The 27,769-nt window shown below is 55.3% G+C and overlaps 1 protein-coding gene across 2 annotated transcripts in view; it reads right to left on the bottom strand.

The window, feature by feature from the left end:
* Positions 1-27,769, bottom strand: part of TMEM104 (transmembrane protein 104) — a 52,096-nt gene that overhangs the window by 12,463 nt on the left and 11,864 nt on the right. The window contains exons 7-9 of one of the 2 annotated variants that reach the window (XM_033090657.1): positions 24,628-24,727; positions 24,115-24,223; positions 1,866-1,959 (exon numbers count right to left, since the gene is read on the bottom strand). In XM_033090657.1, coding sequence (XP_032946548.1) covers positions 1,866-1,959; positions 24,115-24,223; positions 24,628-24,727 — 303 coding nt within the window. The remainder of the gene's footprint in view (positions 1-1,865; positions 1,960-24,114; positions 24,224-24,627; positions 24,728-27,769) is intronic. The other variant, XM_033090658.1, reaches the window with a different exon arrangement.

Here is a 27,769-nt window from a genome sequence, read left to right as displayed (position 1 = left end):
TCCTCTCCCTCTTACGATCTTCTCCCTTTTAATGAACGTATTGCTCAGCAGACAGAGGACGTCGTCACGCTAAACAGGCACCGGGCTGCTACAGAAGCCATTAACTGTCATTACCCCTCGTGGGCTGACACGGGGATCGATCACACTGGCGGCAGCATGGCATTCCCTCCACCTCTCCGACCCCGCTCCTGCCCGCCCCGCTGCTGGTGCAGTAGGTCAAGGAGAGCCAATCCCCAGCGGGCGGGGGCCAGGCTCCCAGGACTTTGGGACCCAACAGCACAGGGGGCGAGAGAAGCGAGGAGGAAGAACATTTTTCTCCCAATACTGCGTTACTGAGAAAACGCCTTCTGAAGGTCACGAGGGTGTTCAAATACTTCCGATCAGCAGCCTCACAAGGGGGAGGGCCTGGTTCTCATCCCTGCGGATCCCGACTTTTGGACACAAGCCCGCCTGGTGCCTAAGGAGGCTCCATTCCAACATCGCGCCCGTGGAGCTAGTGTGATCCTCGCGTTCTAAGCAGCAGTGAGTCCTCATGTTCCCAGGGGGTCATGGTAAGGTAACCCAGGGCTTTTGAGCTTGTGAATGAAATTTGGGTGACAACAGGATCAGACCCACTGAATGGGGTAGATAAGGAATCCTGCCCCCTCATCCTGACCGGGTGATGATGGCTCATCAGGTTATAAAGGCCCCAAAGCTCACACTCCAGAAACTCAGTCCTGCTCTCGTTTCCTTGAAAGGAAGGACCAAGAGTGGGAAAAAGTTACAGGCGGGTGGGTCTGGCTCAAACCGAAGCAGAACTTCCCAGCACTGACAAACGGTCCCCACAGAGCACAGCGGGACTCTTCTCTGGTCGTGAGCTCCTGGTGGCTCGCTGCACAGCCTGGGATGACTGCACCGTCCCTTCCAACTGAAGATGCCAGGGCTCCCGTGAGGTGATGGCTCCTTACCGGGGATCTTGTAATCCCAAGCGGGAGGTTCCGGGGGACCAGAGGTGCCAGAATTGCCGGCAGTCATTTGCTCGGAAACTGTCTGGGTTTGTCATGATCTAGTGCTGAGTGCCGGCATGTAATGAGGAGCGATGTATACCTGAGTCCTGACGGGGGCGGACGCAGTGGGAAAGGAAGCTGGGGAAGAGGGTCAGGAAGGGGAAGCCCCACCCAGAACAGCACCAGACCAAAACAAGCGTGAAACCGATCCCAGAGCGCGTGCCAGCTTACGGGGTGGCAGGGACCCCACACCTTCCTGTCCTGGGTAGAGGTGGGTCAGCAGCCATCCCCTCCGGGTGGCTAGCAGGATGGTGTGGCAGAATGAACGAGCTCTCTACTGCATACCTGATTTAAAGGGAGAGACCCGCAAACAACCCCCCAGGACAGCCACACTCTTGCTCAGCGGGGTGTCAGTCAGTCAGAAGGCACCGTAGCCGGGGATGTGGAGGCGGCCGCCACGGCCGGCTGGTTTTATGGCTGTGCAGCATAGTGCACCCGCGAGAACGCAGAATGGCACTGCTCTCGTGCCAGAATGGCACAGGCTCTCGAGGGGGTGGAGCCTGACCCCAGAGTCTGTGGGGTGGTGGGGACCCAGCATGGGCGTGTGAAAAAGGCTGGCTCCAGGGTCAGCGGTCCTGGGGCTACCTCCAGCCCTGTCCACACTATGTGACCTCAAAACGACATCAACTTTTCAGTACTAAAATGTCCCCACCAGTGAAAAGGCAAGCAGCGCACCAGCCTCCGCCTTGCCCTCGGGAGCCCACGGAAACCTCCACCACGTCCCAGCTACGCCTGCGCGCCCGCACGGCTGTCTCAGGAAAGGTTAAGGCGGGGACGAGGGGAGAACGGGCAGAGACGCAAGAGGTTTGTCAGACTCACCGATCCATCTCATCAGGGAGGTCAGGATCTGCAGGTACTTGGTTTTCTGGACGTCAAAGAAGGTGAAGGGTCCCAGCAGGAGAGTAAAGACAGCCTGAGCAACAAAAACAAGAGTGAGAGGGGCGCACAGTCCAGGCAGCAAGTAGCACACCATTCACGCCACCTCTGGGCCAGGCTGGTCCTAATCCAGGTACGCACCTGGCCGGGCGGAGGCCCCTGGGGTCAGATAGCATCACCTGCGAGTTTCCAGTGTCAGGGGTACAACAGAAACCCAGGGCCATGCTTCTCTGCCGTCCCTCACACTTACTGTCCTGAGACCCCTTTCCAGGCTAGTCCAGGTGACATCCTGGGGCCACCATCGCCTACTTACTTCTGTTTAGCAAACAGTGACTAAAGATTCACAGCCCGGCACTGAGCTGGGAACAGCACAGATTAGGTACAAAAGGGTAGGAAGACAGGATCCCAAGCACCAGGCACGCAGGCCCTCAGGGCTTACTGGAAAGGAAGGACACGGGGAGGAGGGGCGGCGGGGGCCCTGACAATGCACGGCAGTGGAGGGGACACTGGAGGGGACACGGCTCTGGAGGGTTCAGAGGCAAGGACCAAGCAGGATGTCAGGATGTCACTCATCAGCAATGTTTTTAACTTAAAGAGAAGAGGAACCTTGGAGACCCAGAGCCAGTGGCTTCCAGGGCAAGTCCCTCAGAGAAACACCCCAGACCAAGAAGACAAGTAGCACATCCAGGGAAAGACGGTGTGGAGAAATCTGGGGAGCGGGTGGGAGTCCAGCCAGAGGAGCGGCTGCCTGCTGGCACCTCGGTTCTCTTCCTTTTTGGAGAACAGGGGAGAGTGTTTACTTAAAAAAGAATTCAAAGCCTGTCTTAGAAAACTGGTCTGTGGGAGATCTGAACCCTCTTTGCAAAAGAAAACGGGTGAACGTGGCGAGGTAGAGACTGGGGTTGAGGGGAGGTTAGGATCTTCATGCCAAATTAGGCGCTCAGGAGGCAGAGGAATTAAGAGCCGCTGGCTGGAGTTAGGATGATGGCACCATTTCCAATCTGCCACTGGCAGCAGCAGAGGCATCAGCCTTATTAGCATTTACACTGGGCCGTTTTTACCATGTTCATGCTACTGACACTCACCAGAGATGCGGCAGACGCTGGGAAGCCCGAATGTGGGGTGGGGGGCCCACTTTGGGGTGTCGGGCTCTGGGTGATTACACCCCAGCTGCTGGGCCTGGCAGCCAGATCGCCTGCGGGAGCTCAGCAGAAGGGGGAGCTGAGCCTGTCCCTTCCCCGCCCCCATCACAAGGAGAACAGGATGTGGGAGAAGCTGTGATCTCTTATCCAAGTCCATTATCAGTCTGAGACTGAATGACACGAAAGAAAGACTAAAGTGCTGCTTAAGGAAAAGGCTCTAATTAGCTGGGGTGGGTAAAGCCTTCTGGCAGTCACGAGGGCTGGGAGACTTCTGGAAAGAGCTTTCTGCTGGGGGCCAGCTCTGCTTCCGTTTAGGAAAGAGCTTTCTGCTGGGGACCAGCTCTGCTTCCGTTTAGGAGAGGGGGGAGAGAAGCGTTTCCATCAGGCTAGAGGACAGGGACTCAGGGCAGCCCGGTTCCCCTCAGGCCCAGGGAGAAGGGCTGGGGACACAGGAAGGTGCAGTCACCAAATGCCATCAGGTCTGTATGGAGCTCCATCAGCAAGTTGTTTAGGAAAATTACTATTTCAGGGAAACTTTCCACCGATGGATTTCTCTTCTGAAGGATGGGAGAGGGAGATGTCATGTGGAAGGATACGTACAAAGCCACTGGCCACAAGAGTTTCCAAATAACCATGGCCTGATCCGAACCGGACTCCCGGGCGCCCGGAGGCCAGGTGGCGAGGTGTTTCACCTCTGACCTGCGGTGCCTCCCACGGAAAGCAGGGCACTCGAGCTGTGGGTGCTGGAAATCTCCTTGGCGGTGGCTCATGTGGGAGGTCAGACCTCATCTCTGAAGCCTGAAGACTGGTTTTCAGGAAGTTCCACTATGTACAAACGGGGAAAGCAGAATCAGCCCCAGTGGCAGGCAGGGAATTCTGCTTCTGTAAGCTGCACTGCTTCTTTCCTCCAGGAGTCCTTTCTCGGATGCCAAATCCATCTTCCTCCTCCTCGGCAGATGTTCACCAACATGCTATTACACAGGAGGCCCATTTTATAAAACCGTCGCATGGGATCCCAGCCCCCTACAGTGTCCCTCTATTTACTAAGTCCAAGCACATGGACACATCTCAAGAATGCAGAGTCAGAAGTCCATGTGCAGTGCCAGCTGACTGATGGGGCTGAGAGTCAACAGGCGCTCAGACAAGGGTCCGCCCGCACCTGGCACTCGTGTCCAGTCCTAGGGACAGCGGGTCTATCCTCGCAGTGGGAAGAGGCGGTGAAAGGCTCTTTTGGAAGGTTCATTTGGTCCACAGCAGTGACATCCACAGCTGGACGGCAGCTGGGACGTAGTTTCTTTTGCTTTTAATGCTCAGGACCCCAGACGGACCACTTCACTTGGGAGGGCGCAGGGCCACTTAGTACAGGAAACACGCACAGACTGCCACACAGCAGCCCTTGCACGGGGCCGCTGGCTCACGCATCAGAGGGCACCCAGACAGATACACAGCACAAGCTGGGGCTAATTACGGAACAGGTGTCCTCTGCAAATTAGGTAGAGCCAGACGCGGCTACTGCAGGGACAGGCGTCTGGGCTGGGAAAGGACAGAGGACATGGAGCTGCGTCATGTGCTGCCATGCCTTGGTGGCTGCAAGGTCTTTGGGGAGGAAGGGGGTGCAGGAGAAGACACGGCCCCAGGGTCCCGATGGTCTCGCCTGGACAGAGGTCACCTCTGAGTGCTGAACAGCCAAGCGTGGCACCTTCTGTTTTCCTTTTTCTTTTTCAAAAAGAAGAACTAGAAAGCCGAGAGACAGCCTATCCTCTCGGGTCTTCTCGTCTAGCCGGTATGACATTATAAATTAGCTGGCTCCTGAGCAATTTTCCAACCCCCAAATGCCAGTGATCAGTTCAAACTCAAGTCTCTGTTCAAGGACTCCCCTAATACTTCTCCTAAGGGGAGGCACGACACCAACCACTGCAGACAAACGCGGTTTCTTAAAGAAAAGAAAAAAGCAATTCTTTGCTTTCTAACAAAATCCTGGGCAGATCACTGGACATAAGGCCTGAGACAGACCTGGGAAGGTGCAAAGGGGGCCACTTGTGTCGCTCTTTCTCCTTCGGTCAGTGAGTTTAAACATGCACCAAGGGCCCCACGGCAACTCTGCCAGACTTCACGGACACACGGCAGCTCCCGTCCCCAGGGACACGGCTGGTACAGTGTCCCCGCGGCACTCCAGGTTTAACATGGGGTCTACAGACAACGCAGCAGCTTCTCCCCCGGCATCCCCGTGTAGGTTAAGAGCACAGCCCACCTCCAGTTGCTCTGGTTCCAAACTTCCAACAATCTCAGATTCCTTCCTCACTTCCTGTGCTGGTGTAGAGGATCTAACCTGGTGGCTTAAAACCACAGAAATGCATTTCTCACAGTCCTGGACCGCAAAGGGAGCGCCTCCTAGCCTGCCTGGGTGGGACTGGGGTGGGGACACGGGGGGGGGGGAGGTTCTGGAGGAAATAATATCTAAAGTGAGAGGCATCAGATAGGCAGGGGGCTGGGGAGAGCTCAGGACTGTCCTCTCGGAATCTGTCCCAATCCCTGTCTGTCCTCTCTCTCCTGGGCCCGGAGCCAGTGTCATCTCCCCACACTCAGCCCCAACCATATCTGCTCGTTAATCCTCAGTGGCCTGTCACTTCAGAGAGGACAAAGGCCAGTGGCCCCATGGTCTGGTTCCAGCCACCTCCCTCAACCTCGGGTCTGAAGATGCCACCCCAGCGCCTGCAGTCTCGCAGCCCTGGGCTGTGTGCGTCCCCACGTGCTCAGTGTCTCCTGCCACTGGGCCTTGCTCGGCAAGCTCGTCCCTCCTTTCTGCGGGACAGGCCTGCCGTCTGTGGAGTCCCACTCAAAAGCCTGCTCCTTCACCCAGCTGTTGTCTTAGGATTCCCCTCACTGGACTCTGCTGTGACCCCCCCAACAGTGCTCGGCACGGTGTCCCCCCAGGAGGACTGAGCCGAGTTTTGCATACGCTTGGAGGACGGGGCTAGCAGGGACGAGCCACATTTCTCCGGCCTCTGCCAGAAAGGAATCCAAGGGCAGGGGAATAAAGAGAGTCCTAATCTACCTCCCAGGCCTCTGTTCGCTGGAGGCAGGAAGGAAATCCACTCCTCAGGGTCAGGAGAGAGACACTGGACAGAACAGGCTTTGTGGAGGCCCGGATGCTCACGCCCCACAAGCTGGCTGGTATCTGTGAACTGAAGGCTCCGTGGGTAACTCGAGCCACCACGTTCCTGTCGGGAGCGGTTTGGAGCAGTCGGAACAGCCAGTCCCCGACTAGGAATGGGAGAAACACGCGCTGTGCTCCTTAAGACAATAGATCTTTACATCAGGAACTTGCGACTCAGGCCTGCCTGCCGAGGCGGAGCTGTGCTCATCACCTGCCTCCCTTGTGAGTTTTAACCCCACAGCCCACGGCACTCAGAGAGGAAAGGCTCCAATGCAACGTAACCTTGTTTCACACCCAAAATGAGCCCAGGCCTGGCCATGTGTTGTGTCCTTTGTTTAATTGTACAAAATGGGGAAGCAGCAGGAAGTGCGTCAACGCCAGAGCCCAAGAGGAAAGCAGCTTGATACCTCTCTGCCTGCCCCCAAATCTCTGTGCAAATTCAGCAGGTCAGAGAAACAAAACTTAAATTTGGAGCTAATCCCAAACGGAACTCCAGCTCGACAGGCTGCCAGTCTCTGGGTCCTGCCTTCAGCCTGCGTATCTGCCCTGTCTGCCCAGCTGCTGTGACGCTCACCAGCCCATCACATCAGAGTTGTCCCAGGATAACGTCCCGCCCGGTGCTGCAGGTGCACTCTGCAGAGAGCTCACCCTCAGGGACCATGGCCACCTGTGAGGTCACCACGCAGGCGACGATGCCTCATGTTATTAACGAGGGGGCTGAGGGACGAGGGAGGTTTGGGGAGAGTAAGAAGCAGCGGAGGGGGCACGGAAGTCTCCTGCCCCTGCCCCTCTGACTGCCCTCCCACACTCTGCACCCTGTGTTGGGCTGTTCCCTCCTCCCCTTCCACATTCCCACTTCGAGCTAATTCTCACCCTCAGGTCTTTAGTCTCGTGATCTCGCCTGCTGGCAGAGAACTTCCCTCTCCACCTTCCTTCTTCCTGTCACCTTCCAAGCCCTGCTCAAGTGCCAGTCTCCTCCGTGAGTCTCTCCAAATGTTCTAATCCTCCCTGAGGCTCTCGACAGAACCACCAAGCTGATGGCTGCTGTCTTGGTACTTAATTCTTGTAGGCTGTGAGTTGCTCCTTTATCATGGGTTCCTTCTGTGCCCCCAGCAGAGCGCAAGCCCCGTGATGGCATCCTTGTTCACGCCAGCACCGAGGGAGGCTTGGCACACTTGAGATGCTCACTAAGCATTCGCAGGCATTTGCAAGTGCCTGGTAGAAAGGTATGACCCTGCAGTGGGGGAGGAGGCAACCCCAGTCTGGCTGACTTGCTTCGTACTCTTTGCCATCCCTCCCGCACGGGCAGTGTCTGAGCTGGCAGAGCAAAAGGCACACAGGAAAGCAGTTCACAGTGTCAGGGGAAAGACCCTTCCCCAAATAGTGGTGAAATCAACATGCTTTGACTTAGGAAGAGCAAATGGAAACCGCCATGCTCCGAGCGTACCCACTGGTTTCGGGGGAATGGTACTCAGCCCCAATAAAGGAGAAAAGGTGCATCTGAGTAGAGCCTGGGGAACCTGGCAGCCTGCCATCAGCAGCGTCTCCCGGGACCCTCATCAAGGAAAGGCTTGGATCCCAATGGGCTGTGATCACTCTGTCAGTCTGTGTGGCCTCCAGAGAGGATGATGTCATAGAAGAAACCTCAGGTCAAGAACCTAAAAAGGTCTTCAAAGGAGCGACTCTTCCCATGCCTACCCCTGGGAGACAGTACATTCAGAGTTCCCAAATGGTCACAAACCAGCCACCTACCAGTTCTCTTACAAAACAAAGCTGAAGCCCCAAATCCTGTGTGCTGTCGTCTTTTCCCCCGCTGGGAAGAGTGGCGTGGATCACAGCTTCTAATCGGAACTGAACCTTGGACGAAATGCACCAACACCCTTAGTCTCTCTCACTCCCCTCAGAAAAGACAGAAGAGACCGAGGGCACACTGCTCTTGGAGGAAAGGGAAGACAGGAGAGAACAGTGTGCTCAAGTGACGGCCACCACACAGGACAAATGTCCTAAGAACCTCTGAGCAACTCCATGGGACAGAGAATAACCAATTACCTCTGCAACAAGTGACAGTGAGAGAATATCCTAGAAGATAGGCAGAACGGCCAGCAGGCGGGCTGGTGGGTCCTCTCAGCCCTGCCCCGACCTAGCGCAGCACCAGTGGGAACCAAGGCCCAAAGGCTGTGAAGCCAGCAGTGGCCAGTGAGGCACAAAGGCCATGCTTCTTTGGTGTCCCCTTGCTCCAGGCCCGAGAGAAAGCTCGAACTGAGGGAGGCACCACTGACCAGCGGGCAGGTCCACTAGGGACCTGACGAGACAGCAAGCGGGTGACTCACTAGATGGCAAGTTCTCGGAGTGCTCGCTTATTATTTATTTCCTTCTAAAAATAAGGGTTTTGGGGTTTGTTTGTGGCTCCCACCGTGCAGTGAGATGGAGCTTCCAGGAGCCAAGAATGCAGGCATCAGAAGCTTTCTCTTCGCTCCACCTGTCTGCCCCCAGAGTTCCAACATAAAAGGCCAGAGGATCCACTTAGAGCCTTCTTGCTCGAGGGTTGGGGTGAGGCGGATTTCTCTGTTAACTCTGTTAGCAGGGGTGACGAAGCAAGGCTGGAAGCTGGCACGCGATGTGCTGCCTGCTCGACCCTAAGCACACAGGATGTGCGGGACCTGACTGCAGGGCACACGGGCTTGGCAGGCTCGGGGCTCAGGGGCTGCTTCAGGCGGAGATGGCACCATGCTGATGGCACAGCTGAGCTCTCTGGACTGGTCCTGCAGGGTGTTTCAAGTGGTAGAGGAAGCGGATGCCCAGGCTGCAAGGCTGTCCTTGTCAGGTTCGAGGGGTTAAGAGTTAATTGGGGTTAATGGCAACGCAGTGGGAACCCATCCCTGCGTGGGAATGGAACTTTCTACCGTCCTTGAAGTACACTGAAGAAATGTTCAAGGATTCTATTTTTGTTTCTCAAGTGGCTCTGAACATTTTGGTTGGGGGGTTTTTACACGTAATTTCCCAACTTGAACGATGTCTCGGGGCTTCATCCTCAAAAAAGGAGGGGAGTTCTGAGACAGCAAGGGACAGTGGAGGGGCCACCGACTCCAGGGCCCCATGCACTGAAATGGGGGTATGGGGGGGTTGTGTCCTGATGTTGCCCGGCTGGGAGGCCCCGGAGCATTGGTGAACTTCTCCAAGCACGTTACGTGTGCACAGAAGGCGATCAGTGACCATTAGCCCCGCCCGCCTGACCCGACTGGGATCAGCACACACCCACATGAGCACGCGCATCTGTCCCCCAAACACCCCGGGTGGGGGAGGAGCAAGGACTGAGGTGAGTGAGGACCGCCAGCCAAAGAAGGTTATGTCAGTACCATTCCTGCTGGACTCCATTTCCTCCACCCAAGTTCAGTAATGGTCCAAAAGCTCTTTAGGGGGCTTCAAGTTCTTCCCGACCAAATGACTGTGAGGGAATGAGAACAGGTGCGGGCCTGAAGTCGTGTTGGTAGCGTGTGCCAAGCCCAGTGAACCATCATCGCAGCTTATTTGCCAAAAACCCAGGATGAGATGCATCACGCCATCTAGAGGAGGTTGTCTGAGCGTGAGAATGAGGTTTCAGAAACGACAACCCCCCCACCCCCTAGGGCAGAAGACGAGCAGCGACCCTCTAAGGGCCCAGCCCAGGTCTGAGTGATCCAGGGATGCGAGCAGCTGTGGTGTGAGCGGGGACTTCTACCAGGACCGGCTGCTGGGCTTCAGACACCAACCCAAGCATGATGGAGACGCTGCCAATCTCTCCGCCACCGATCCCCCAAGTACCGTTTGCCTGGTGGAGAGTAATGAAGACAGGGGCGGGGGCGCCTCTGTGAGTGCACTTACCCCTCTGCAGCCATGATTCGTCTGCCCAACACCACCCCAGAACTGCTGCTTAGAGCAAGTTACCATGGCCTCTAAATCCTGGGCCCACCTCTCCCTCCCAACCCCAGCCTAGAAGGTACTTGGGAGACATTTCCTGAATGGATGAAAAGATTGAAAGCGTCAGGTGATGCCACAAGATAAAAACAGAGAGTTAATGCCTAGAAGTCAACTTGGAATCCAACTATTACCTCACGACATCTTTCAGCAGAAAACCAAGTCTGCTTATGCCAAACAAGTCGGCCCCATTCTGAATAGTGCGGAGATATGTAACGCCTGCAGCTCTTGTGGAAAGGTGAGTCTCTACTTGCTGGAAGATACTGAGCCTCCGGGAGAGGAGGGCGTTGAGTCCTTGGGAGAAGAGAGCACTGAGCCCCCAAGAGAGGAGGATGCTGAGCCCCAAGCAAAGGCAGTAAAAGCCAGAAAGGTCTAGGTTCCCACAGTGAGTTCCAAAGTGGCTGTTGAGCTACGAAACAGAGGCAAGAAACCAGATCCAGAAGAGAAAGGCTCAACAGCGAGTCAAACCCCTGCTCAGGGAGCTGGAAGAAGACAAGTCCCTATGGCCGACTAACTGAGAAGAGGGTGCAACTCTGGGCCCCTTCTCGGCGCAGACACAGACGGGCCACTGAGCTGATACTCAACAACCTTTGTGAAAATACTGGCGAAAATGCTACCCAGGAGCCTGGGACAATAATTTTGGGGAGAAACCATGGAAGGGGAGGCTGCTCTTTTCTCTGACGCTGCCCCCAAGGACCTGGTGGGCCAGGGCTCCCCACCTCCCACCACCTCCCCACGGACAGCTCCAGCTGTCACAAGTCCAGAGCGCAGCCTCCCACGTGTGAATTCAGTCGCTTGTGGCTGGGAAGAGAATGGATGAGAGCCTCCAGGACAGAGATGAGGGAGCAGCTGCTTCTGGGGCCCGGAAGCAAGTGGCAGCCGCACTGCAGGCCGTGCGGGACGAGAGCTCCCTGACCATCAGCACCCGCGCTGGAGGGGAGAGCCCTGCACAGGCCGGCCCAGGCCCCCGGAGCTTCGCTCAAGTCTCCAGGAGCCTGGGTGATGCCGTCTGCAGTCCTCTCAGCCCCGAGACAGCCAGGGCACTGGGAAAGCAGCTCTGGGCTAGCTCGGTTACCCCCCGACACACTGACTGAAAGGCTGCTTTTGACTGTTACACAGTCAAGAACACCCCCAGGTCTCTTCCTCAACACCTCTGCCTCCCCCTTTTCAAGGCAACTGGAAACAGAGCAGAGACCTAGGAAAGAACCCAGATAACTTCCTTTGCGGAACCCCCTTCTCTAGACACCCCCTGCCCTACATAGGCGAGACAGAAATCCTTAGAGACCTGGGGTCTGAAACCTATGGTTTTGCTCTGGGAGGCAAAGAGAAAAAAAAAAAGGAGACAGAGAGAGCATGTCTCCTCCTTAATCCATAGATGGTGATAAGAAAAGGTCAGGAAACTCGTCACAAGCTTCTATTATCGAGCAGTGTGATGTCTTACCTAGAGCCTGGTTGCTTAACTGTTTTAAAGATGGTGGGAGAAGGAGCTGCCCGGGAGAGAGTGAAATGTCACAACCCACTGGAGGTCTCCTTCAGTACAGGGTGGGTGGCTGGCCACACACCACCGGGAAATGGTCCACGTACTGTGACGACTGCTGGAGGGAGCCCACGTCTTTCCCGTACGCATGCTGCCGTGGCCCCAGCCATCTCGACCACCACCTCAGAACCCCCTCCTGGGCCCCGCCGTCAGAATCAGGACAAGTCCCAGACACCGGCCAGGTATTACCCCCAATGTCACCTCCAAGCCCCCAGCTGGGACATGGCTGGGGAGTTGCCTTATGAGGCGAAATTGTTGGCAGAGAGGGAGAGTTCTATCCCCAGACACGCCACTCTTGCCCCTAGAGCCTTTCCCAGCTTCCTGACACTCCCGAGGAGATGGTCCCTCTCGCAGAGGAGGCTTTGCCCTGGGGACAGGGAAGAAAGAGGCTCCCAGGACCTGCATGAGAACCATTACTGGGCATCCACTGTGAGCCTAGACATGACATCATCTTCCATCTAAGATCTCTTTTTAATCTTGCCACCCTTTAAATGGATGACTGCCTCCATTTTAGAAAAGTGAGGGTGTGGGGATTAAATAACTTGTCTAACAGCTCACAGCTAAGACGCAGCTGAGGTCACAACTCAGGTTTCCACAGCCAAGGCCCAGACCCTCGTTAGGGCATTTCACTGCCTCCCTTCATTACGTCCTAGAGGAAGAGTGTCCACTACCCCCTCCACGCCTGGCTCCCTCGGGGGCCGGGCTGGTCCAATGGCGTCAGCCTGGCACGGCTGCTGTCCCCCTCGCCCTCTTACTGGACAAGACTGCATGCCTGTGTTGTCTCTTTTTCAGCTGAAAGGCCAGATGGTACCCGGGGGTGGGCAGAGTTCCAAGGATTTGATGCCAAAGCTGCAACCCTTGTGGTTTGGGGGGAAAAGATAAATATTGTGGAAAACCCGCAGTCACTCACTCAATGATTATGAGCCACCTGGGTTTTTGTAAAGGCCAGCCTGGCTCCTCACCAGCGTGAGAGAGCTGGAGCCCACACCCACACGTCCAGGTGACAAGACCAACGCCTGGTCTTGACCTAGGCGGGCTTTGAGACATCTGACAAGAGGCTGGGGTGGGACACAGGGGGTGTGTGTGCGCGAGGCTGTGGGAAGTGGGGTGAAACAGGCAGAGGGCTGGGGACTCTGCCTGGAGAAACAGACCTGACTTTGGAGCTGGCACCTGTTCTAATACCTCATTGCTCATATCTCAGGCACCAAAGAGGGGACGGAAGAGAAAGAGATGGGCAGTGAGCCCTGCTCGATTTCCTGGCAAACAGACAGTTTCTGACTGCTTCCCTCCACCTCCAGCCCCCAAAGACAGGGTGTCCGTAGCCCTTGCTGAGGGGTAGCTTCCGTCCGGGCAATGAGGGCAGAGGATGAGCCGTGCCTCTGGGAAAGGAGGGGCTGGCTGGACACGGAGTTTTTCCGCTAGAGCAGCGGCCACCAGCTGTGGTGAGCCTGCGTGTCAGCAGGTACCAGGGCTGACGGAGGGACTCGCACCCATGCCCGGCCACAGACCCAGCAGTGCAAGCCCACCCAAGAGTGGTCTCATTCACAAAGCAAGTTCCTGTGTGAGGCCCCACGCTGCTCTGGACGGCCAGGTGAACAAGGCACAGCCCCGCCCTCAAGGAGCTCACAGTGAGGCAGAGCAGCTGAACTCTATAAAAGGCCAATCAACGCCAGGCACGGGTGAGGGGAGAGGAGGGTGGGCTGGGGAGAGGAGGGGGGGCTGCGGGTGTCTCAGGGGAAAGGGCCTCGATCTCAGTCTGGAATAAGCAAGTGCTTGTCAGACTCTGAAGCAAGGGAAAGGCAAACGAAGGGCACGGAGCCACCAAAGTGCATAGCGTTTTTAAGGACAATGGCCAGTGAGGGTGGGGCAGTGGTGAGAGAGAAGTTTCCAGAAGGAGACTGGAACAGACCGTGCCTCATTAAGTTCAGATACTGTCTTACGGAGAGGAGCTGCTAAAAGGTTTTTAGCGGGGAAATGGCAGTCAGATTTGCCTAAAAGCAGGGCTGAAAGAATGACATACAGAAACATAAAGCCTCGTGACCCTGGGGCAATCCTCATGCCTGGACAACAGGGACCAGGGCCCTGAGAGCAGCACCCTCATTGTGGACAAGCGGGCTCCAGGGCTCTCGTGTGACCCCTGGGTGGGAGTCCTCTCGTTTCTAATGGGACGAGGTTTGAAAGGGACTTTGATCATTTGAACTACAGGTTCTGGGGGACGGGGAGAGAAAGCATGCGGACACACTTCTGTCCACCTGGGCTGCAGCGGGCCCCATGGAACCAGAGCGAGGAAGGTGCATGTGTCCAGGGCAGGCTGCAATAAACCACCTGCGGCCAAAAGAAACAGGTCTTGGAAGAGAGGCAAGGCTTTCCTCACAGGCGCCAGATTTAGCCACTGAAATCTCTCCACAGAGAATCAAACCAGCTCCGTGTACACAGGATGTCAAGGAAGGGAGAGGGTGGGGACAGGGACCATGCCTGGAGAGGAACTGTGCCACTGCCTCACACACAGAGAAAGCTGGAGGGATTCCTCTTGCTTGGCCACATGACCCAGAGGCTGGGAATGGCTGTTGGGGCCAGGCTGGGGTCAACCGGTCCTTATAGGTCCTTGGAACTAGAGGACTTGGGAGCAGCTGGGTTGGGGAGCATTCTGTGCACCGTGGACTGTGTCCTGAGTGACAGGGGTGGGAGCCTCTGGGCCATCAATCTTGTCCCCCAGCATCCTGGCAAGAAAGTTGCCACACCCTCAACCACCTGATTCTCAGGAATTAAGCGGCTCAGATACTCAGTGACGGGCGGTGTGTGTGCCCCACGGACCTTAGCGCCTGCAGGGAGTCTGCATCTCCAGTAACCTGCTAGCATCTGCTTGCTTTTGGTGCCCCAGCCCGGGGCTGTGAGGACGCAGAGCCATTGCCCTCCGGGCACAGCTCGCAGAGAGGTGATCGTGCAGATGCTCTCGGCACCTTCCCTTCCTCATTCCACTCTACCCACTTGTCTCTACACAGGAAGGGCGGGTGGCGGTGGGAACGCTCAGCGCTGGAGCCGGGGGAGGGAGGGAGGGAAGTCAGGTGCCCAGAACACGGGAGCCCTGCAGAGGAGCAGCACAGGCCGGGCTGGCTCCACCCCTTCCCCCCGCTGACGTGTGACCTCGAAATAGACCCGAACCGAGCAGGATTGGAACAGGATCCTTTGCCGGCACTGAGTAACCTTGGAGGTGGGGAAGGAGGGGAGACAGCACGTCACGCTGGCTGATCAAGGAGCTCTGTTGAATTGGGGATAAGAAACCACACTAACAACTCTCCAGCTTCCTCCCTACTTGGTGGTCAGAGTGAGGCCTCCCTGTGGGGCTGGCATGCTGGGCTCTGAGAGCGCTTTCTGTAGGGACCCGAGAGGGACCTTTTGGCCCCAGGTAACAAAGCAACCATTGGCAACGGTATGTTGTTGGAGGCCCTTTTCTCTTGAGGATACTCAGAGTCTGAAACCAGTCTGGTCAGAGCAGGAGTGATGCTGTTCCCTGTTGGCACCGAAGCCCAAGGCATCAACTCCAGCTACTAACGACACCAGGCTGGCGACCTGGGCATGTCTGGCCACCGTCTCCCTGGAAGAGGCAAGGCACAGGGGATCCCTGACAGCTGCCTCCAGAGCTGTGGCTCCGGAAGCCATTCTTGATGGGAGACCAGAGCAGGCAGGACAGTTTATTCCTGTGAGGGGTCCTCGGCCAGCAGGATTTCTCACAGGGGAGCAGACACAGAATCATGCTCAGAACTGGTTGCAAATGCAGAGTCCTGGGCTTGCGGCCCTGAATTCTGCTACATTAGGCCTGGGGTGAGACCCGGGAACCTGTATTGTTAGTATGTGTCTGAAGGCATTCCTTCTCACACTGGGGGTCCTGGAACCAAACTTGGAGACACAGTGAAAGCTCCTGTGCCTGATCTGGGGGAAGGGAACCGGCTGGGCAGTCTCCTGGGGGCCAGTTCCCTGTCTCTGGGGTGGAGCACAGCCCTCCTAGAGCGGTGAGGAGGACGCGGCCAGGACTGCTTGGCTGTCACAGGCACGTGTGTCTGTCGTCTTCCAGCCCCAGTCAGCACCCAACACCCAGCCGGGTGGTCTCTTCCCTTCGCAAGGTTTTCCTAGAACGTCTCAATCCCGTGACTAAAGGAAGTTCTTCCCACGGCCAAACTCGGTCTGCCCTGCTGTGCTCTCTGCTTCCTTCTAGATTCACATGTGGACCCAACATCTGCCCCACTACACCGCCTGCGCTACCTCCCTTCGCACTTGAAGGCTTATTAAAACGTACCTTGGTCTACTCTTGGCTAATCCACAAGACATCCCGAGCTCACGCTAATTAATCGGCAATTAATCATTCACATGCACCCTAATCGTTCATCTCCGCTTAATGCCAGTCATGCCCGTGTCCCGGGCACCACTCTGCTGGCTTCTGTACACCGTCTGGCGTTCTTTGCTCTGCTGTCATCTCAGGGCCAGCCCGCCATCCGGAGAACGTGCCCACAGATACTTTTATTCTCTGCACGGTTTGCAGGGTAGCCTGCTGGTTGGGACGACGGAGAGGCGCGGCTATTACTTTAGTATGAGCACTTCAATTAATTAAACAATTACCACCAGTGCCTTGGGGCGCTATTTAGAAAGACACCAGATTCTGCTTATAAGAGACACCCTGTAACAGACCGTGAACATAGTTCAGGGAGCAGCATTGCTTCACGGAACTCTGCAGGGCCACCGCCAGGACCCTGCACTCATCTTCATAGAATAAAAGCATCAGAGAGACACGGAGCCGGAGGAGGAAAATGGTTTGGCACGGTTTTCATTCCACTAGTGCAAAATATTTAAGCACATTCCATATTACGCTAAAACTACTGGAAGGCTGCTGGATTCCTTAGATTACAGTTTTTTCCTGCACTTTTGGGGAGATGAAGCAAAAAAAAAAAAAAAAGGAGGGGGGAAGCAGGGAATTGGGAATCAATAACTGGGACATTTCCTTGAAGAATACAAAGTCATTTTTAGGTCTTGGCCCGGAAATGGGAGGTTTGGAAGCAGAGGGCTGCAGAGCGTGGAGAGGGCCTGGGCTACAGCATTTTGGGCATTTGCCTGGAGCCGCTTCTTGATGGAAAAGACTGAACACACACATGGGTCAGCAGCCAGGGGCAGGCCAGGTAGCTCGCGAAGCAAAGGACACCAGGTTACCACCCCCGACTGGGCTACTCACAGATGAGGAGGGCTCAAGCCTCAAGCGCTGGGTCAGCCTGGGATCAGTGTGAAGCATGGATAAAAACGGTCCCGATAAAGCACAGCGCAGAAGGTCCCCAGCAGGGATGACGCTCCCCACGGAGACCTACTTGGAGGCTTCCCAACCAAACTGGCCTGTGTACGGGTGTGGGCTGTGGGTGTGCACTGAAGCCGCACCAAGCTCTCCCAGCCTGGGGGGTGTGTGTGGCCTGGCGGTTTCTTTCAGGTGGGCTGCTTGTGATGCCACCCCAATCCCACGCTGCCCGTTACATGAACTGGGACTCAGATTTCTGCACCTTCACACAAGAGATGGGTTTTGAAAGTTCGATTTATAAAGACTTCATTTTCACAGAACATTTTAAACCACTAGGGAAATGGAAGTACTTAAGAGAAACCTGCTGGCAATTCCTTCTGTAAAGTAAGGAATCATTTTGTAACAAATAATCACCCCCCCGGCCTGTTTATACATTTGGACTTTCATATATTGGGGTTTATTAAGAGATGTTGAGTATGGGGGTGGGGGGGTGGCGGCAAGGTAACAGTACACAAGGTGATTGCCCTGTCTCCATGTACTTCTCTGGGTGAACTCGAGAAGGGGGGGGGCAGGGTGAAAGGGTAAGAAAACAGACAAAGTCAAAATGACATTTTCCCACTTGCCCAGGAATAAGACTGACTTGCCTTGGGCGAGTGGTATTTGCAAGGATGTACTCATGACTTTCCAGATCACAGAGATGGGGTTCGAGATCCAGGGCATTCTTACAGGGGCAGAGAGACAAACTGCCATCATGACAAGGGCGTGTGGCAGTCAGCTGGCTCAGGAGCAGGAACCACGTTTTCTCCACCCAGCAGGACACCGTCAAGCCTGGAGGACCCCAACTAATGCACAAGCGAGCAGCCTCTGAGGCTTGGGGGAGGTGGTTGGGGACTGTCCAGAAGAAACCACTCCCATGGGCTTATGATCCAGATTCCCCAAACCTGGTCTCTTCACTGGGAGCATGAGACGGGGGTTTCAGGGGGTTAAGCATCGTCCTCTAAGCTGGTGTGTCAGGTACTGGCCATGCAGAGGTGGGGTGTGATGGATGGCGGACTTAATGTCAGCCGACAGAACCCCTGTGCCTGAGAGTCCCATGAAAATAAAAACAACCCTCTCACTGAGCTGGAGGAGGAAGCTCGGGCCAAACACCCAAAGGTGCTGGGAAGGGGGGTGGGCGGCAGTCACTGTGCTACTGAGGTCTCCTCAGAAAGGTGAGGGCTGGTCCGGAGCAACCCGGGGCAGCAGCTGGGCAGGCCTGGGGATGGACTGGAGGCCGCAGAGGGTAGTGGGGGCTTACAGGGTCCCTTGGCAGGAGTTCATTAGACAAACCAGTGTCGGAGTGAGTGACAGAGTAATTGGAATTTCATTTAGAAAGGGCTGGGGCTGGGGGATGGAAAGCACGCCAAAAAACAAGAAGTCACTCCCAGAATGAGATATACAGACAGCTCCGTAGGGGGAAAAGACAGAAAGAAAAATACAGGCTTGTCCCTGTATTATTGATTTCCTTGAAAAAGAAAGACACCAGCTGATCCTTTAAAGTCACTCATTTCAATCTGAGCGCTGGCCACTGTTTCAAGATAAAATTCACTCACCCAGCTCCTGTTTGGGTAGTGGGCACACGCATTTTGGGATGTGGGGCAGAAATTCATTCTTCCTTAGATCCAGGATTGTGGGAGGAAAGCAGAGCTTCAGCACATGGGGGCGGGGTTGTACCCTGGGCCAGGGGTCCTCCCAGAGGCTCGTGCCGACACAGAACCAGAGCAGCTGGCTGAAGATACCACAGATCTCCGCCAGGCCAAGCTCCCAGCGCCGGCCAAGCCTGGGCCCGGGCCAGGAAAGCTGCTCCGCTCACTGCCCCCGCGGTGGCCACCCGTAAGATGGGCATCTTCCCATGGATGGGTGGGGAGAAAAGGGTGAACGGCAAATGAAATTAGACCTTTCTGGAGCCTCCAGAACTGAACGAGGAGGAGCTGACAGAGGCACATTGTGGGAGGAAGAAAGAGAATGAAAAGATGGGTTTCCCTGGTAGTCCTGGGTCCCCAAACAGTCACTACCCTAAGAAGGAGGTGCTTGGATGTCCCAGATGCTGGAAGCAACACCCCGCTCCCTGTCGCGAGGCAGGCAGGCCTCTCTTCTCAGCTTGTTCACATTCACTGGACTTAGGACCTGCTCTGTTTCCAGATGCTCTGTTTCCCCTCCATAAAGAAGCTCGTCTGTCCTGTCAGTTCCTCCAGCCTGCGGGGGGCACCCTTCACACGGAACCCTACTGGAGCTGTGCTCTGGGAGCACATGGTGGTGCCCTGGACGTGTGCAGCAGTGTCCCTGAGCGCCCCCAAGTCCTGTGAAGTCCCTGCTGCCGCTAGAACTTGTGGCCCCACACGGACGTTCCCTCCACACTGGTCCTGAAGGCCTCTAGGCCACCTCTTGACCCAGAATTGGTAAGAATAAATATTCAAGTGAAGGCAGCAGTGACCCACTTATTCGCAGATGCCACAGCCCCAGGGCACAGTGGCTGATGCTGAAAGAACAAAGAGAGACATGGCAGGGGAAGGGGGACGTCCTTGGGAAGAAGCCTTCAATCACAACGCTGCTTGAGTGAAGCGAGGGGCAGCAAGAAGACAGTGTATCGACCAGGCAGGCCAGCAGGATATGCAAACACGGATCACTACACAGACTCCATCCTCAGGCGTGTGGCCCCAGCCCTCCACAAACGGCAGCTCCAAGTACCGACGAACAGGCGCGACCTGCCCCCCGTACCTGGGTCTGGCATCGGGGTCACCCTGCTAGCCCCGCAAATCTATGTCACCAGGGCCAGAGGACGGGGCTGAGCTGGGATCCCGTCTCTGTCTCAGCTCTGTGACCCTGAGGAAGTCACCACCTCTGAGTGTCAGTTTTCTCTGCTGCAAGATGGGATGGTGTCATGGACCTTGCTGCGTGGCCAAGAGGACAAAACCAGAAATGAGAAAGTAGCTGGTAACACGCTACGCCAGTGCAAGACAAACCACAGCGGGAAGGACCAGTCACAGGTTGGCACGGCCCTACCCTGGGGGTGCATTTCTCCCTTCTCCACCCTCACAAAAAGAATGCCTTCCTCTCGAGTGGTACTGTTCTAGGTACTGTTCTAGGAAGAAACCATTTGGCTCTACACGGGACTGCACACTGCTTTGCTTTAAGCATTGCAAATGTATAGAGGCAAGAGTTGCTGTGGAAGCTAAGCCAAGACAGATCCAGAAAACACGGCCTCCTGGTACAGAAAGAAACCAGGATGCTTGGGGAAGGCCCGGGAGGACCCTTCCAACGTTAGCCTGAGCCCGAATTGCAGACTGCCTACCTACTCCTTTAGGAAGGGAGCCCAGCACACAAAACTCCCCTGCGGTCCCCAGCATACACCCTGCTTCTTCAAGGGGATGTCTGGAGGGAATCTGGGGAGAACCCCCTCTGTGCGGCAGAGGGTGGCAGGTCATCTGCCGGGCACTTGCAGGCCACATGTCTCTCTCTCCCTGTCACCCATGCCCTGGAGGCAGATCTCAGCTCCTGTGTTCAGGGCAGGATGGCAACCAGGGTGACCTTGTCCTGTTCCGAGGCAGCCCACGAGGGTCCCCCACTCAATACTGCTGCCAGTTTGAGGCCGAGTCTCAGCCAGGATGCGCTCCGCTCTGCCATCTGCGCTCGCGGCTCTGTGTGGCCAGTGCCTGCTGGGTGCTGGTGACCCAGCAACAGTGTCTGTCCACCTGTAAATGGTGGATGCCGCTCCTGTGAATAGCCAAGAGCTTCCAGCACTTGGGGAATCCCACTGTACCCCCAGGGCTTCCTTTGGACACTCCCAAGGCAGCAATGACAGGGCCCAGAACCCGGGCAGGGATGTGAATGACAGGCTGGGAAGCACGTGCATCTGAGGAAGTGAAACGGGAGCGCCTGGCAGTGCCCTTGACTCCAGGGGACGGCGACGCATGTCCCGGGACAGTCCGATTCCTGGATGGGCCTGATTTATACACAAAGGTACTGCTTCACCAGTAGTCCCAGACTCCTGCTCATCCGACAGGAAAGAATGAAACACTAAATCCTGGCTTTGTTTCCTACCAAAGCCAGAGAAGCTCTGCAGAAAGAGTCCCAAGATATCCCCAGCCTGGAGGCAAGGTTGCTGGTTTGAAAGAGTTGGAGCATCTAACACTTTTCCTTTTGATCCTTCAAAGGCGCAGGAGGGGGGTTGCTGGGGTTCTGAGACTCCATGGCCTGCTGAAAGCAGGTCCTGATGTCAGTTCTCAAGGGGTCTCATGACAGGGCCCAGGTCACTGCTGGCTCCAGCTGTGGCAGCTTGCTGGGACGCCCTGGAGAGCACATGACTCACAGGACCCCCTACCTCACAGCGCCCTGTAACGTGGCCACTCCAAGGAAGGAGACGGAGAAACTGACTCATCTCAGCTGCACTGGCAATCAGAGAAGGTGGGCGGAGGTCGCAGGGTGCAGGGGGGAGGAGGAATTTTCCATTTGTTAAGGTCAAGGGCTTTGGGAGGCAACTGGGAGCTGCTGGTGGAGGAAGCCCCCTTCTTACAAGTAATCACAATGCTGCACACAGGCCAGCCTCTGGGGAGACTTAACATCCCCAATATTCTCATTCTGGGCGTGCATCTCAGCATTCCCAAGAAGTCACAGACGAGATCGTTTCCAGAGGACTTTCTGAAAATTAAACCGCAAAAGAAAAGCCTGTATCTTTATCCCCCAGACCTGCTAGCCTCTTAGCATTTCAATGAAGAAGTGCTCCAGCCCTTTTAAACATGCGGGCTGGACAGGGGCATCATTTCCCTAAGACAGACAGGTGACTGCACCTGGGGCAGGAAGGGGGCTTAAGTATGCTCGCTGTCTTGCCCGACATTTTGGTGAAGTCTGGCTGGCAACGAAATCAGAAACAGCTGGTAGAAAGAGGTGCATGGGAGTCTCCAGAAGGGAAGGACAATCTTCTGAATGTGAAAGACTGGGGTGCAAGGGGAAAGGGAAACCCTCGTCCCCTGTGATCCAAAGAGGCCACTGATGGAATGAAGACAGAGGGATGAGCCCCATAGGCCAGACTGGGGAGGGAAAGAAGCCATCACCACCTCTAACAGAGAGCTCAGGACCCAGGAAGGAAACCTACACCTGCCAACCCCCCCTCCCACCTCACTCAGGGGGAGCCTGCAGAGGGTGGAGAACACCCAGCATGTAGGTTCAGGAGACACTGTTCTGCAGAAGCCTGGGACGCTGGGAGCCACACACAAACTCTGGAGACAATGGGAAGGTCCATCTGCCTTGCATTTCTCTAAACCAGGCAGAAGAGTGCATCCGAGCATAAAACCTCCTGGGCAAACCGAAGCCCTCAGCAGTGGACTGAAGGGGGCGCGGGGAGAGGAAGGGTATCCACAACCCAGAGAGAACAGGCTGTTTCTGCTCACCCTTGCCTTCCTATTGCTGTAGCTTTTGCAGGCCTGGCGGCAATTAGCTTTATGAAGTATAAGTATACTATCTGGGAGAGGAAGGCAGTAATTAATGCCTGTCTGCTTTCCTGAAGGTTTCCTCCTGTTCGGTCAGAGAGTTATTGAGATTCAGGGAGCGAGGCTTCCATCATATGGAAGCTTTACAGGAATAAGTGAAGGAACAATTTAATAAGGCAATAATAATGCTTCTAAATAATTTACCAGGCAAACGGCAGCAGCCAATATTCCAAGGGCTCCACATCAATTTTGCCAGGCCGATTCTGTACAGACTCCCGTGGCCCCCCAGGGAGATACCCACCTGAGGGGCCCTGCTACTGTCCCCCAATCCTGTCAGCCCCCTTCCTCCATCTCCTTCTGCCCACACTAGTTAGAGCTCCAGGTGGGTTCTTACATTTACTAATACTTTTGCTAACTTTACCAATCACGGCTTGTTGAAATGTTAAGAGGCTGGTAGGTCTGGATGCCCCGAGTTACTCTGTCCACCACCAAGGCTGGGGAAGTGGGGAAGGGTGCCAGGAAGTCAAATCACTACCGAACAGCTACCAGACCTGCGGAGGGCAGAGCTCGGCTAAAATTCTTTCAGCATTCTTTTAGGAGCATTGTACCTGAGCTCTCCCAGACAGAGCTGAATGTGTGCAAGAAACATCGGACTGCTCCAGAGATGCAGAGGAAAACAAATGTCTCCCATGGTTTGGGCGACAGGACTCCTTTGGTAGGTCTGTGGGGTGGGACTGGGAAGGCAAAACCACCCCTCAGCAAGCAGCCCTGGGGGTTAACAGATTCAGACCCAAATAACACCGCTGGCAGGTCCTACAGGGATCTTTGCCAGGATAGGGATGATTAAGTTAAGAGGCCAACTCCGCGAACAGCTCATCTCTCCCAGCCCTGCCTCCCAATCAGCTCGGTGGCCACGTGTCAAACTGTGTGTCACCTGGCATACCTAAATTTGTGTCAGGGCTACGGAGGACCAAGAGGAAGCAGAGAATATTGACAGATACCGCAAAGGGGAAAGACAGACCTTCCTGAGTCCCACCCACAGAGCAGGCAGAGATAAACAACTGCCTCTCGCTTTGTATCTTACTACTACTTCCCCCTTCTGCCCCCACCCAGGGCACAAAGCAGTCAAGAAGGAGCCTGGAGATCCATCATCCTCCCTCGTCTGTGGGGAGCAGGGAAGACAGGGAGAGCCGGGCTGACCCTTTCCTGTCTGTTTATTGTCAGGGGCGGCCGCCAGATGGTGTAGTCCTGCCTGCCCTGTCAGGTGCCCTGGTGTCCACCTGTATGCTGTTGGGCTGGCCAGGAGGGCGGTCAAAACATGGAGTCTCTGGAAAATTCGCTCTGGTACTCTTAAAAGAGCTTTGATCAGAGTGCCCCTCAAACTCTCAGCTAAGTTGGTAAGAGGTCACCGCCCTGAAGCTGGCAATGACCCGGATGCCAACTCCAAACCACATACGACGGAGGCCCAGTCGCCAGGACATTCTGGGGCTAGAGTCTCAGTGACACGGTCCATTTTGTACCCCAAACCAAGGCCCCAGTAATAAGCCAGAGTGTGGAGCTGTGCAGACCTTCATTTCTGGAGGAAAGCGTTCCGCGGGGAGTAGAGGTGGTTCCAACCCCCCTGGCTGCCCAGGACGTGCAGGGCCAGGCGGGGCCACTCACCAAGTAGATGCGGTAGGCGTCCACGCGGCGCAGGGGCCCCCAGCACAGGTCCGTGTCGTTGAACCTGGTGTCGGCCTCCACACCACAGGAGTCGTTGCCAGCGGCGCTGCTGATAAAGAGAACAATGGCTCAGTGTGGCCCTGCCTGCTTGGCTGGAAGCACAGAGAACATGACATTATTAATTATCAGCCGCCACTGAGCCTACCCCCCCCTACAGCTGCTTTCCATCCAACAATCTGACTTCCCATGAACCCCATTTTCCTGTCTTTAAGAGCATGCACCATAAGAAATGCCCCTGGTGGGACTCCTAGTTACTTTCCCAATGGGACAGGGCAGGGGACAGTGGTGTGGAGCGTGTCTGGAAGGACAGGACGCACAGCCGGCTTCCAGGCAGGGAAGGGCCTCAGGGACCCGCATTCTTTAGATGCTGATGGATCCCCTTGGTGGTGAGCCTCTGCCCTGACCGCCCGAGGAAGCCCATTTGGTTACAGTAGTGAGGGGGGGGACACTCACCAGGACACCTGCATGAGGGAGAAGGGCACGGCGGCAGCATAGATGGCCAGGTCCCCGTACAGGTAAATGATGATGCAGAAATAGAACAAGTTGACCCCCACTGAAAGGGACAAAGTCATCGGTCAGGGAGCAACTGGGGAACTTCTGCATGCTTTTTTTGAGGACTCATCTTCTACCTCTTTCATAGCTCTCGGTTCTCTAGGTTGCATATGTTTTCCAAAAAGAGTGGAAAAGCGACTCCAAAGTCCTGTTTCTTATTCTGGCCAGCATGTGATGCTGGCAGGAGATACATTTACTCATGACTTTCACCAAAGAGGGGGCTAAGTGAGGCCTGGAGGCTGGGAGAGGTTCCGAATCCAGATGGGAGCCAGGTGAATGTGAGGGGAGGAGGGCAGGAAGGGAAGAGGGGAAGGAGGAGAGATGCTGAGGCAGGAGCCTGAGCCAGGGCCCCCTGCACAGCCAAACACAGGGCTCTAAGACAAAAGACTGCTACTGAGGAATTGAAAAACAAAGAGAAGATAACCGGAAATGAATGGTCCAGCTTCTGAAGCTGATATCGAGAAGGTAAAAAGCCCTTGATTTCCGAAGACCACCTGCCTCATTCTGAATCTGACCTACTGCCAATCACCGGAGGGGCAGAGGCGGCCTGGGGGGCTGGGGAGAGGGAGCGACAGGGGTTCACGGTCCTTACAAAGCACCTGAAAGGGAGGATGCTGGCTTGGGAGGTGTGCAATGTGAAGCTCCCGCTGCAGAGGCAAACCGTGGTCCCTTCTCCTGCCACAAGGGGCCTGAACTAGGAGCTGGGGGTGCAGGCTCTGGTCCTAATACCACTGGTTTCACTGACCAACCCTGACAAGTCCGTGAGCGCCTCCACTCCTGTACAGTGAGAAGGCCCCCTGTGCTAAATTCCCTGTGTAACTCCAGCTGTAAAGACTCTGAGAAAAGTGTCTGGGCCCCACAACTTCAGGGTCACAGCCCTGACAGCCAACCTCCCGTTCAGACAGACTGCTTGTTTTTGATGTCACTGGTCTCCAGCTGCTGGCTTCATTGAAAACAGAAAGAAAAATGAAGTGACAGTTCCCTTCTAAAGCTGGTGGCTCAGAAAAACCTCTAGAGTCCCCAGGGGGAAAGCCAGGGACATGTTTCTCCTGGGCTATATGAGGTTGGCTCTGCTCCTAGGAGTCTGGGGAAAAAGGACCAGGAAAAAAACGGTTCTTGAAAGATCCTAGGAGGGCCTCAGACAGGTTCACTGTCCAAGCTCAGGGGTCCCTGTGGTCTGTCTGCCACTCATACCCAGGCTCCAAGGACAGCCTGTGCCCCAGCTCAGACAAGCTCTGCCACCAATGCTCTCTGTACAGAGGCACTGTCCCCTCCCCACACCACACATCCTCCACCTGCCCACGGACTCCAGTGTCAGCTCTGCTTATAAACTGCCACTGGCCCTCCCTGATCAATAAATTTCATTACTAGACACAAAGTGGGAGGATCAATGAATTTCCTGAGAGGACAGCAATGACTAGGCCCGGCATTTTTAATTACAAAAAATGAGTCTGGACCCCAAGGGAGCCTTCTGTGGAGGGTGGCAGCCCTTCTAAAGGGGAAGGTCATGATCTGGAAATTAGGAGTAGAGCAGAGCAGTGGGTTTTCAACTGGGGGCAATTTTGTCCCGCAACCCCTAATGGGGACATCTGATAATATCTGAGGACATTTTTGGTTGTCACGACTGGGAGGTGCTACTGGCAACTAGTGGGTAGAGACCAAAAACGCTACTCAGCATCCTACGCTGCACAGGACAGGCCCCCACAGCAAAGAATGATCCGGCCCAAATGGCAACAGCACCGAGCTTGAGAAACCCTGGAGCAGATGAGAAGAAGGCCTCCCCTAAGGAGACTGCTCCCACGCGAACGTGCTTATTTTCTATTCGACTTGAGTAAACTCGGAGTCTAGTCCGTAGGGGGGAAAAGAAACAAAACAAAACCACGAGTTCCTAGAATTCTTAAAGGGAATCAGGAGACTGTAAAACATTAAAATTAGAAAGGAGGTTTAGAAGGTATATCTCTGCCTTCCAAAGTGCATTTTTTTTCAAAAGCTTGCATTTGGAAGGAGGCCACGGCGGCTTCCAGGAGGAAAGGTTTATGCTCTCTTATCTTAGTCTAGTGAGATGGGGAGAGGTAGAAATGGAACAAAGGAAAAGCACAGAAGTGGGCAGACACAACCAGTCTGGTTTTCATGAATTTTGGAAACCCTCCACGAGGCTGGTAGCAGGGGGTGGACTCAGACTCTCGGGCCACCTCTCGCTAATGACCACGACCTTCCGGACTGGACTGTCAAATCACACCACCAATGATAAAAGGGATGCTTACTGTCCTAAAGAGCAGCCAAGAAGCTTCCAGTTTCTACAATCCCCTCCCGGCTCTAAGTTAGTGCAGCCACCTTCATGACGGGAAGCACTGGTGGAGCTGCCTCCCTCTGCAAACGGGTTCCGACAAAGGGGCCGAATACCTTCCAGGATAACTGCACACACAAGGATTTATTAAGCTGGGTCTGATTTTCTATGAAGGGAAAATGGACAGGTTTGGGCATTAAAAAACGAAACTCGTACATCGCTCCTTTTCTAAAAGAACAAGATTTGCCCTGGTGGTATACGGTGTTGTCGCTGGAACGCCAAACAAGCCAGCACCTGAGCTGGGTTAGACACTTTCAGCTTGAAGCCCAGCTGGCTAAGGGGCGGGTAGAGAGTGGGGAGAGGTCGTAAGTAGACACTCAGATTCCCAGACAGCAGCCCAGTGAATGGGCTCCTCGCGCCCTCTGCTGGCCACCCGGAAGAGACAGACAGAAACACACACGCACAGGTGCACGTGCACAGCGGATCTGACCACTGTCACAAGGGAGCTGCTCTGTGTCGTCCTACACAGAGCAGAAAAGAGAGACAAGAGAAACAAGTCAGGTGAAAAGAGAGACAAGTCAGAAGCAATAAAGCAAGAGGCACAACACAACCAGCCGGCCTCCGGGCTCCCCTCCTTGGAAAGCTGCTTAGGATCCCCACTTCTTTATTCCGAACGAGGCACCCAGAACACGGAGCAGCTCAGGCCTCTGTGCAAGGTGGCTTCTCAGACGCGCTGGAGGCAGGTCAGCAATCCGC

This window comes from Rhinolophus ferrumequinum, chromosome 21 (assembly GCF_004115265.2).
Source record: "Rhinolophus ferrumequinum isolate MPI-CBG mRhiFer1 chromosome 21, mRhiFer1_v1.p, whole genome shotgun sequence".
NCBI lineage: Eukaryota > Metazoa > Chordata > Mammalia > Chiroptera > Rhinolophidae > Rhinolophus > Rhinolophus ferrumequinum.
The sequence above is the reverse complement of the archived record's forward strand: the minus strand, read 5'-3'. Positions and strand labels throughout refer to the sequence as shown.